Raw genomic sequence first — 12,343 nt, 5'->3', positions numbered from 1 at the left:
TGCTGCAGCCTTTGTTAACCTATTTCAGGATAAACTAACCGTGGAAACAAACATAACCGCATGCTTTGTCTCTCTCATGTGTCACTGGACATAAGAAAGCTCTAAGTCTATGCTAAGTAAGCTGATCTCAACCATGGAAGTTGAAGGAATGTCCTTCAATTAACTAGGTTTCCTACCGAATTACTAACCAGTGACCCCTACTGAAATAAGTACACATAGGTATTGGAATAATGATAGGCTATCAAGTAACCAAGTTAAACAACATGCGATTGTACAGTACAGAAACAGGCCATTCTACCCAACAAGTCCATGCCAGCGCTTTTGCTCCACTCAAGCCACCTCGCCGAGTTCCTCATCTAAATCCGTTATTGTGACCCCCATTCTCTTCTCCCGCATATTCCTGTCCTGAAATGCCTTTATACGTCTCACTGAAACCACTCGCTGTGGTAGTGAATTCCACATTCTCATCACTCTTTGGGTCAAGGTGTTTCTTCTGAATTCCATATTGGATTTGTTGGTAACTATTTTAGATTGATAATTATGCTCCACCCCATTCTCTCTGTATCCGCTCCATCAAAAACTTTCATAGTTTTAAATACCTCTATTAAGTCGCTCCTCAGCCGTTTTTCTTCCCCAAGAGAAAAAAGACGCAGCCTATCGATCCTTTCCTGGTACATATGCCCACACATTTCTGATATCTTCTGGTATCATCCTTGTAAATCCCTTCTGCACCCTCTATGTCCTTCTTGTAATATGGCAACCAGAACTTCACGCAGTACTGACCAAGTACTGCGGTATAACCAAGGTTCAATACAGGTTTTACATTGCTTTCCTACTTTTTAATTCTATCACTCTAGAAATGAAACATAATGTTTGACTTGCTGTTTCATTGCCTTGCTAACCTGTGGTAAAACTTTGAGTAATTGGTGTATTTCTTCCTTTACCCAACCTGGACTTGTTCCGTGCAAAGAATAAGTGACTTCACAATTCTTCCTACCAAGCTATACTACCTCATATTTAATGGTGCTGAGTTGCATGAATGACACAGATAGCACTGTACCCTAGCTAAGTGTTAATGTCGTCAAGAGGGGGACAAATTTTGAAATGAATATCTTCAAAATTGATATACATTTTTCCATCATTCAGGAAATTTTGCTTTAATGATTACTGCGATAGATACTATTTTAAATATCATTATGAAGACATTGAATATTTTTTTATTTAATAAAAGAGATAAATCAGTTATTCTTAATAACATTAGCTTTGTGTTGCAGGAGACCCAGGTAGGCAAGGTTTACGAGGCGAGATAGGAGGACTAGGACTGCCAGGATACCCCGGTCAACTCGGCAGACCAGGTGAAGCTGGAGCAGGTAATAGTTCACCTTAGCTTTCAATACATACAATTATTTAATGCCGTAGAGGGTAAAATGGCAATAGTTTACAACCAAACCTTAACCTTTCAAAGATTTGGCACTTTGCGGAATAGTAAATTAGCACACCGTGCTTCTTGCTCTGCAGCCTGGGTTTCATTTGATTGGATGTGAAGAGACTTTTCATCCAGACTGGCAATAAAAGATTACCATGAAATGATACGGGGAAATATCCAATCCACCCCAGACCAAGTGGATTCCACTTCACAAAGGACTGAGTAACTAGTTATTACTTTGCCCTGAGTTTGCAGTCTACTAGAAAAAAAATGTGCAGTGTGGAAAATAGAAGTGGAGAAATTGTTCCTTTGATCCGGTTTTCAGGAGGAAAAAATATGTAGAAAAACTACCATGGCCTCACATCTCAAGGATGACAGAAATATATCCGACTGTATATTGAATTCAATAATTTTTTTTCTCAGGCATCATTGGGTCCTTTGACATGTGCAAAAGGGGACATAAGGAGGGAATTAGGGGCTGGTTTAGCACAGTAGGCTAAACAGCTGGCTTATAATGCAGAACAATGCCAGCAGCGCAGGTTCAATTCCCGTACTGGCCTCCCCGAACAAGCGTTGGAATGTGATGACTCGGGGCTCTTCACAGTAACTTCATTGAAGCCTACTTGTGACAATAAGCGATTATTGTTATTATTATTTCTACTCTGTAGGGGAGTTCATCTGAGGGAAGAGTCAAGGCACAAAACTAATGTACAATGTACAGCATTTGACATGTCACCAACATATAAAACACCTGAACTAAGAATAGCTGATGTACCACACTGGGTACAAAAATTTGGAAAATGTTCACTTTCCCAATTCTTGAATCTCGCAACTTCAGTGCAAAAATTTACACTCAAACCATAAAAGAAATGATTTACTGCAAAGAAACAATTAAACAATTATTTTGTTTAACTTTTTTTCAAAAATGAAGTTTTTTTCCCCTCTCTGTTTGTTCTAAATAGTCCCTGCAGCCTTTGGATAGTGGGCAACACATTTCCTGACCTTCAATAGTCCCACTCTTGAACTAGTCACCAGGAGGCATAAGATTAACCTCCATGATCTTTCCTATTTTTTTGGGAAAGCTCTTGAAATCACTCCAAATGATCTGGTTGGGATTAATGATTAAACTTGCAGGAAACTTGAGGGTGGACCTATATTCCAAATATTTCATTGTACCATTTGGCTGCCTTTAAATTAATTATTTTTTTGAAGATCATACTTAAAATTTGTAAGTCATGTTTCTTTTATGAAAGACCATTGGAATGACTTTACTGATCTTACTTTTGGACCCTTTTCAATAATTTCAATATTTTGGGTTCCGTATTGGCAGTGAGGAGTGACAGCAAGTTGAATGAAATGACAATTGGTCGAAGGTTTCCAAAAATTGTCATTCTCTCCTTGCTTATTTGAAATCCATTTCCCATATAAAACTGAATATACGTTACTCGGTTTCCAGTGCCAGTATTGTTTTGTTTTGGGGCATTTGCATCCGGTTTGCTGCTAACATGGATATACCGATCCCACCGGAGGCAGGCCGTGCACCACATTTACTATGAGTGGTATCCAGGAATAAGTATTAGCTGTTGTACAGCAAATGAAACCACTTGTTGCAATACCTATAAATGTGTCAGTAACCCAGAGAACTGAAAGGAAGCCAACAAGAAAATGCTGGAAAATCTCAGCAGGTCTGGCAGCATCTGTAGGGAGAGAAAAGAGTCCAATCACCCTTTGTCAAAGGAAGATCAGGCAGTGTGTTTACCCACCTCCTTTTGCAACTATTGGCTGTCTAGTAAATGGTGACTAGTGGGTAGCCAATGTACTGTTGGGCTAGATTCTAACTGTAAATCACTACTCTCATTAAGAATGCTAATACATTTTATTTGACAGAACAATTGCCATTTCCTATTAACTAAAATTTGCAATCTTCAGAATTACTAATCCTACAGGAGCAGAATGTGATGTAATAATGCCATTTTGCTATTGCAAAAGCATCTAAAATTTGAATTGCTGCTAATAATTCCCCTTCTCATTAAAACATTTTATCGTAATTCAGATTCAAATCAGTGTTTTAACACTCTGTGACACCGTACTTTTTCTTCTACTGCAATTATGTTTGCCTTCTGGAAAAAGGTATATCAATTGGCATAATTAGATACTATTTCTTTTTTCAAATTATCATTAACAATATCATTTCTGTTCAGGTTTTCCAGGTCTGGCAGGGTTTCCAGGTGTAGATGGTCCTAAAGGAGAAAAAGGACTGAAAGGAAATGAAGAATGTCCAATACCAGAGGGAATCCCTGGCCCTCAAGGCCCCCGAGGCTTAGTAGGACCCCCAGGTCCCCGTGGCGCAAAGGGCAGCCCAGGTATATGAAAATATGGTCGGAGGTCTATTTGATAATCAGGCTGCAAGAACATAATATGTCCAACGTACATCTCACTTGAAGTTGAATGTTAGAAAGAGTTAAGCATGTCTAAATTGCAAGTCTATTACAAACAGATATTCATAACTCAGCAGAGCAAACAGAAGACATGGTGAGGGGAAAGCATGGTCTTAAAGTCCTCAGTATTAACTCTAGACCCAGGATGTCAAGTCAATCAAGATCTAGGAAGTCTCTTTCTGTTAACTACATGCCATAATGGATAAATTAATATTTCGCCAAGTTTAACACCACTGGAAGGAAGTGCTGAGGAAAATTGGGACACAAAATATGTTCTGACTATGGAGCCTTCATGTCTATCATATATACAAAGTATGACACAGAGGGGGTAGACGTTGACGAGAGATCTGAAGCCACGGCCTCCGTATCTGTATCTATACACATGCTACCCTTATGTAACTACCTGTGTATGTTCTTCTCGTTGTGTCTTTTCATTTTTTTCTTTCTTTGCTATTGTTATTCTGTAGATATCTCTATATTACTGTACAATATTCTTTACAATATTATCATAAATGCAAACCAAAAATATACTTAAAAAGATTGATTGGCTCCACTTCCACAAGACTCAACATCCACTCCCTCCAGCTGCCACACACTGTATTTGCAGTATGTATTATCTATAAGGTACAGTGCAGCAACTCATCACATTTACTTCATCAGATTCACCGCCTCTGTTACCAAGAAGAACAAGAGCAGCAATGTCATGGGAACACATTTAGGTTCTCCTCCAAGCCATCTACCATCCTGAATTGAATGTTCCTCACTGTTCCTTCATTGCCATTGGGGAAAAATTCTGAATTACTCTACCAGATAGCATTGTGGGTGTATTTTATTGCAGCAATTCCAGGAGAAGGCCAATTACCTTCCTGGTAGTAAATTTCTGGCTCAAAGCAAAGGTCATAGAATCATAGAATTTACAGTGCAGAAGGAGGCTATTTGGTCCATCGAGTCTGGACCGGCTCTTGGAAAGAGCACCCTACCCAAGCCCACACCTTCATCCTAACCCCGTAACCCAGTAACCCCACCCAACCTTTTTGGACACTAAGGGCAATTTAGCATGGCCAATCCACCTAACCCACACGTCTTTGGACTGTGGGAGGAAACCGGAGCACCCGGAGGAAACCCACGCAGACACTGGGAGAACGTGCAGACTCCGCACAGACAGTGACCCAAGCCGGGAATCGAACCTGGGACCCTGAGGCTGTGAAGCAACTGTGCTAACCACTATGCTACCGTACTGCCCCTAAGAGGTCTTCATACCTCTTCCCGCCACCTCTTATTCCTCCTCCTCTCACAGAGTTTAAGACTTTCATCCTCTTTTGGCAGTTTGAGTTCTACTCAATAGGGGTGGCTGGGTGCGTAGTCCCGTCAGTCTAACGTTTAACCATCATTGGACTTCAGCATGCCATGTTACTCTAATTGTATAAGTGTAATAGGCCCAATGAAAGAATGGTATTGATATTGCTCTGTAGTGGGAATGGAGTGACTAATTGATTATTTCCTACCCTGCTTTGTTTCTGCTGGGTGCGATGGGGAAGAGGAGAATTATTTATCCTCCGAGTTCCAGGTGGGACATAAGGGCATAGAAATGCTCTTCCATCGGGTCCTTTCTTGTGCTGTGGCTGTGCCTTGCCCCATGCAAACTCCATCTCTTCAGTTCAGTCACCAGTCATACACCATGTTGGTTTTGACCTGTTCCGTTTACATTTCCTGGTTGGTGTCCATTGTAGCGCAACCTTTGATACTGACTCTTGGGACATTTTCAACATGGGGATGCTTTTGAGCCCGCATTAGCCATCAGCGTAAAAGGTGACAAGGGCCCTAAATCTCAGGAGAGCGATATTCTTGCTGGCGAGACCTTGTTTCCTGATTTTCCAAGCACCTCGCCCATAACGAGGCTCCCACCCAGTAAGGGCGGGAACCTAATTTCAATCATTTTTTATAAATGTGCATATCATTATAAGGCATCCCACTCCTAAGTGAACATTCAAAGCTGCCAATGTGGTCACGTTGGGGAGAATGGTTGCATAGTGGTATTGTCGCTGGACTAGTAACCCGGAGACCAGGGGTAATGCTCTGGGGACCTGGGTTGTAATCATACACAGCAGATGTTGAAATTTGAATTTAGTAAAAATCTTGAATTAAAATTCTAATGATGACCATGAAACTATAGTTGATTGTCGTAAAAGCCCATCTGGATCTATCCGGAACACAACGCCTCATGAGATCTGTGGGCGGGGTCACTTTTTGGCAAATCTGCACATTAAAGCAAAACAGCTAGTTTCACTTTAATATGCAGTTTCCTGAGGCATTGGACGAGCGCCGATGTCTCCACAAACATCGATCAGATTAAATGGCATTTGTGGAGCCTCCCAGGGGATTGGAAGGCCCCAGTTGCTTGCCGTCTGGGCAGGGTGGCACCCTGACACTGCTGGTACCACCCGGGTACCCTGGCACTGCCAACCTAGCACCATGGCAGTGCCACCTGGGTGCCAGCCTGGCACTGCCAAAGAGCCCAGGTGGTGCTGCCAGCTGGCAGGGTCACGGCCAGGGTGCCACATTGGCACTGCCAAGGTGCCAAGCTGGCATTTTTCACATGGCGGTGATCGGGCCGAGTGTTGTCCTGATCTCTCGGCAAGCAGAGCTCCTCAGTGCAGAAAATGGGGTTATGTGTGTCCTCGGCATCTCGGTCGCCGCTGAGGCCCCCTATCTAAATGGGGCATTAAATAGCAGGATGTTACTTGGCGCTACGAGCGCTGGGAAACACGCAGCTAAACGAGCTCTCTGTGGGATTTTGTTCCCATTTGTTTAAAATCGCGCCCTTAAATTTCCTCTGAAATGGCCGAGCAAGCCACTCAGTTGGGGGACAATTAGGGATGGGCAATAAATGCTGGCCTAGTCAGTATACCTACCTCCGAAAAATTAATTAAAAAAATCAGAGTGCACCAGAATTTGGAGAGAAAACTCAGCTGTGCAGCTGGAGAGCTGCACGCCGGTTTACTCACTTCAACCAGCACTCAGTGGGGAAGATTCCACCACATGTCCGGGGAAGGGGGAGATAAAATTCATCCTGAATTGCCTTTTCCTGGACTCCCAGGATAAAAATGTAACGAGGGACAGCGAAGCTATTTAGTGAAATGCAAAGCTCGGAAATAATCACAACAATTGTAACGATGCGAAATAGAAATTTGTCTGTGTACACTGATCATGTATTTTGTCTGGATGAAAGTATAGGTTTTATTTGTGAAGTACCGGGTCCTCCAGGGCTGCCAGGTCCCAAGGGTAACCAAGGACCTCCAGGTCAACACGGAATGCATGGTTTAAAAGGTAAGAATTAGATTTAATATAATATATTATTAACAATAAAAAGGCCACACCTTAACGGTGTGTTTTTCAAAATGTAGACTCCAGTGAACTCTACTATAAATATACTCAATTACTCTCTTTTAGTCAAATTCGATAGGCGGGGATTTTACGGTCCTGCTGGGATGGGACCCTGTGCTGGGGATGTGGCAGACCAGCCTCATGTCCATTGACTTTTGACAAGATCGGACAAACCCGGTGGCGAGTGGGGCCAGATAATCCCGCCCATAGCGGTAAACTGAATTTCACTATAATCGGGACCAAAAATAAGTCTAATGATTAAATAAGAGTTATGCTGGGAGTACTTTTGCTAAATTTATTTTTCATTTTATTAAGAATTGACTTTTATTGGACAGGAGATCCAGGGGATTGTGCACACATCCAGGACACTCCAGGAACCCCAGGAAATTCAGGAATTCCAGGCATTCCAGGAAATCCTGGAAATCCAGGAAGAAAGGGAGAGCAGGGTGACCATGGAGCGCCTGGATCAGCCGGATTGCCAGGACCTGCTGTGAGCATAGTATTATTTACAAAACAGTTATCTATAATTAGTGAAAAGTAACTCTACAAACTGTCTGAATCCTGAGTTCATTTGGGAGAGGATTCTTCTAAATCAGAATGTTGAGTACTGATATTTGATTCGAATAGATGTGACGAATATTGTACTTGGTGATTGTAGCACAATACGTTGGTAAGCGTGGTGTTTGCAGGTATTGGATGTTGGAAATTCCTTCAAATCTGGGTTCCTGGTTTAAATTGATTGAGGAGATTAAAGCCTTCTATGAAACATTGGAGAAAAGCAAATTACAGCAGATGCTGAAATCTGAAACCAAAATGGAGAATGCTGGAAAATCTCAGCAGGTCTGGCAGCATCTGTAGGGAGAGAAAAGAGCTAACGTTTCGAGTCGGATGACCCTTTGTCAAAGCTAAAAGACATAGAAAGTGGGAGATATTTATACTGTAGGGTAGGGGAAATGAAAGATGAGTCATAGCCACAGAAACCAAGGGAAAAGAGTACTAATGGCAGTTCCCAGAAAGAACAATAGGTGTGAAAGCCCAGCTGCAGAGAAACTAAGATCAGGTGGTAAGGTGTGACAGATGTAGATGTGGGGGGAGAGGGGGCATGGGAGGGAGAGAGGGGAAGGGGGAAGCAAAGGAGAGAAAGGGTAAGGAAACATGTTTGAGCTGGCTCAACCTAATTGTAAATTGGTTCCAATCTATAGTAAAACCACTGGTAATGAGGCATACTTTGTTTGAATTAATCCAGGGTCTAATCGCATTTGAGGAACACTCTCCTATTATTGAAAGTAAACTGCATTGTTGAGACAGTTTTGAAATAGCTTTGATATGTATCTAATTCATAGTGTCTAATTGACAGTAATTCATAGTAGATACCAAGGAGGCTGCAACTGACGGCTGTTCCATTACCCAGCACAGCCACTTCTTAATTCAAGAAGAATAAAAACATGACCCAAGACTAAACAAGGTTATACCAATTCTGCTGTTTCTCTATCTGAGTGTCATTATTTATACCCATAGGGATCTCCTGGAAGGGATGGTTTTCCAGGTGCAAAGGGCCAGAAAGGAATATCAACTCAGCGTGCAAAGAAAGGTAATCCCTACTTCAAACTGAAGAAACTGTTTAAACCACAATCCTGAAGACTCTTATTGACATCTTAACTAAATATATTGCTGCAGATGTTATAATCTGTATTGTATTACATTTGAGGATGAAACTACAATTGTACTCTTAAAGTTGAGGTTAAGACACATTGTGAAGACAATATACAGTGAGTTTTTAAATGTCTACCCCTGTTAATCCGGAATTTGAATGGATTTATTCTCCAAGTCTCTACTGTCCATGTCCTCACATGCACTATGTTCCATTCACCCATCACCCCAGCGCATGATAACCTATGTTGGCTTCCAGTCAAACAACACCTCAATGTTTAAAATTCTCATCCCTCTTTTCAAATCCCTTCCTGACTTGGATCCAACCTATAACAATAGCAGAACGTGTGCATTTATATAGTGGCGGGATTCACCATTGCGGGTCCACTCCGCTACCACTGCTAATGAGGGCGGAGAATTTAGCGCTCAGCCAAATCACCCACTCACTGTAGCGGGACAGGAAAATCCCGCTGCCGTGGACAGATGGAGAATCCCGATGCCGTGGACAGATGGAGAATCCCGATACCGTGGACAGATGGAGAATCCCGATGCCATGGACAGACGGAGAATCCCGATACCGTGGACAGATGGAGAATCCCGATGCCGTGGACAGATGGAGAATCCCGATGCCGTGGACAGATGGAGAATCCCGATGCCGTGGACAGATGGAGAATCCCGATGCCGTGGACAGATGGAGAATCCCGATGCCGTGGACAGATGGAGAATCCCGATGCCGTGGACAGATGGAGAATCCCGATGCCGTGGACAGATGGAGAATCCCGATGTCGTGGACAGATGGAGAATCCTGATGCCGTGGACAGATGGAGAATCCCGATGCCGTGGACAGATGGAGAATCCCGCTGCCATGGACAGCCGGAGAATCCCGATGCTGTGGACAGATGGAGAATCCCGATGCTGTGGACAGACGGAGAATCCCGATGCTGTGGACAGATGGAGAATCCCGATACCTTGGACAGATGGAGAATCCCGATGCTGTGGACAGGTGGAGAATCCCGATACCGTCGACAGATGGAGAATCCCGATACCGTGGACAGACGGAGAATCCTGATACCGTGGACAGAGGGAGAATCCCGATGCCGCGGACAGATGGAGAATCCTGCCCAGTGTCTGTAATGTAACAAAATGCCGAAGGTGCATCATAATAGCAACATTACACAACAACATTTGAAACTGAACAAATTAATTGGTCCCTGAGGTGAGAGACATTGGCCTGTGATGAAAGGCTGAGGAAGTCAGGCCTGTATTCTCTGGAATTAAAAAGGATGAGACGTGATCTCATTGAGACATTCACGATGCTGAAGGGGCTTAATAGGGTAGGAACTGAGAGATTGCTTCTGCTGGTCAGGAAATCTAAAACACGGGGACACAGTCTCGGGGATGAGGAGCCGATTATTTAAGACTGAGATGAGGATAGGTTTTTCTCTCAAAGGGTTGGGAATCTTTGCAAGTTTCTACCCCAGAGGGTTGTGGATGCCCCATTGTTTAATGTATTTAAGGCTGGTTTAGACAGGTTTGTGGTCTCTCAAAGGCAGGCAGGAAAGTGGAGTTGAAACCGAAGGTCAGCCATGATCATATCGAATGATGGAACTGGCTTGATGGGCTGTATGGTCTACTCCTGCATCTCTTGCTTCTGTTTTTGTAAATAGAGGTTTTACGGCAGATAATCCAAAACATGATCAAAGGGGGAGCTTTTAAGGACCATTTTACAGACAGGAAGAGAGATAGAAAGGTTTAGGAGGCGTATTTCAAAACTCAGTGCCTTGGCAGCTGAAGGCATGGCCACCAATGGCAGAGCATTTTTGAAAAAATCCTATTCATGGCCTGTGAGCTTTGTCGGCAAGGCTAAATCAAACTCAGGGTTGCCCATAAGCCACACTTAGAAGAGTGCAGACTTCTCAGAGGGTTGTGGTGCTGGAGGAGACTACAGAGGAAGGGAGGGGCCAGATCACAGGGCATTAAAAACAGAATGTGAATTGTAAAACAATCATTAACTTTTCTAAAGTGCAGCGACACTTTACCTATGTTACATACAATAGGGAATGAAACATTTTTATACCTTCATCAACAGGAGAGAAAGGAAATCAAGGTGATCCAGGAGGTCGAGGTGCACCTGGAAGACCGGGACAACCTGGCCGACATGGAAATGCAGGCCCCATAGGCCGACCTGGAGTCCCAGTAAGTATTTCGAAAGCAAAATACCGCGGATGCTGGAAACCTGAAATAAAAAAGACAGAAAACGTTTGACATGCTGGGCTGGGAAGGCAGCACCTGAGGAGGAAAAAGCAGGGCCAAAGGTGGGGATTTTACTGAGCGGGTAGGTTCTGATGTCACCAACAGGCCCTTTGTCCAATTTAGGATGGTGGGCTGGGTCCTCACACTGATGACTGGTCCACAGGGCTGCCTTCGGCTGTGCCACAAAGAGGTGACCGCTGTTGTCCTGTAAAGAGAACGAGAGACCACCCTGGGCGGAAGGGGGACAAAGCACGCAGATTCCGGTGATTGGAGGTGTGTTCCATCCAGGGGCAAAGACTGTGGAGATGACGATTACTGCGAGGAGCTCCCCCCCCCACACACACACACAATATTTCATAATGAGTTATAAAAAATGCTTAATCATTTGTATATTAATAGAACCATCATCAACTTCAAATGGTAAAAACAAAATTAATATTGGCACTTTGGACACAGAGGGAGCGCACGGCTCTCACAGTCAATGTTGTGAGTAATCACCAAGTACTTTGCTTCACTTGCCCCTGCTTGACCTGCAGATCACTTCAGGAGCCCGGTAGGAAAATAAACTACGCGGATGAAAATTCAATGTGTTAATATTGCGCGTGGGCAGTCGTCAACAAAATGTCTCCTGGGCCGCACTCAGAACCAAGATGGGCCCCCTGGGCTACAGGGTGCCCACCACTGGTGTAACCATATGCCCACTGTGAAGCTCCTGGAAGCCCACCTCCATGCAGCCTTTCCACACAAATCCAGGCTGCTCTGCCACTGACAACATTCCAGAGGCCTGGGAAGATGCACCTCGGTTGGACCTTTATTTAGTTAAGTGGGCTGTCCACTTCTATTTGATGGAGGTGGAGCCACTCCTGTTCCCACCTTTCATAAAATAACTCGTCAGTGGGTGTGCATCGAGAAACCCTCTCCAAATGCTATCCAGAACTTTCTGATACCACTCACCCCACCCCACCAACCTACCCCGCCTCCTAACCCATTCACTGGGGTGGGGGCAGCAGCGGGTAGAGTCTCGCCCATTCGGTTGATGACCTTTCGTTAGGACAGGGAAATGTTAGAGAGGTGACTGCTTTTAAGCAAATGCAGAGGTAAGGAAGGGATGTGCTGATATGGGTGCGGGTGGGGCCTGAAAGAATCAAAAATCACAGCAACGCAGTGCTCTGTCCAACTGATCCCAAAGAAC

At 43.8% G+C, this 12,343-nt stretch overlaps 1 protein-coding gene across 2 annotated transcripts in view; it reads left to right on the top strand.

Moving 5' to 3' along the window:
- LOC119975939 (collagen alpha-4(IV) chain-like) overlaps positions 1-12,343 on the top strand; it is a 244,340-nt gene that overhangs the window by 123,090 nt on the left and 108,907 nt on the right. For both annotated transcript variants that reach the window (XR_005462836.1, XM_038815903.1), the window contains exons 19-24: positions 1,275-1,370; positions 3,628-3,789; positions 7,099-7,191; positions 7,584-7,738; positions 8,767-8,839; positions 10,988-11,094. Coding sequence is in view for 1 of the 2 variants with exons in the window: in XM_038815903.1 (XP_038671831.1) it covers positions 1,275-1,370; positions 3,628-3,789; positions 7,099-7,191; positions 7,584-7,738; positions 8,767-8,839; positions 10,988-11,094 (686 nt within the window). In the remaining variant the exon portion in view is untranslated. The remainder of the gene's footprint in view (positions 1-1,274; positions 1,371-3,627; positions 3,790-7,098; positions 7,192-7,583; positions 7,739-8,766; positions 8,840-10,987; positions 11,095-12,343) is intronic.

Source organism: Scyliorhinus canicula, chromosome 13 (assembly GCF_902713615.1).
Source record: "Scyliorhinus canicula chromosome 13, sScyCan1.1, whole genome shotgun sequence".
NCBI classification, from domain to species: Eukaryota; Metazoa; Chordata; class Chondrichthyes; order Carcharhiniformes; family Scyliorhinidae; genus Scyliorhinus; species Scyliorhinus canicula.
Note: the sequence above shows the minus strand (reverse complement) of the source record. Positions and strands in the feature narration are given on the sequence as shown.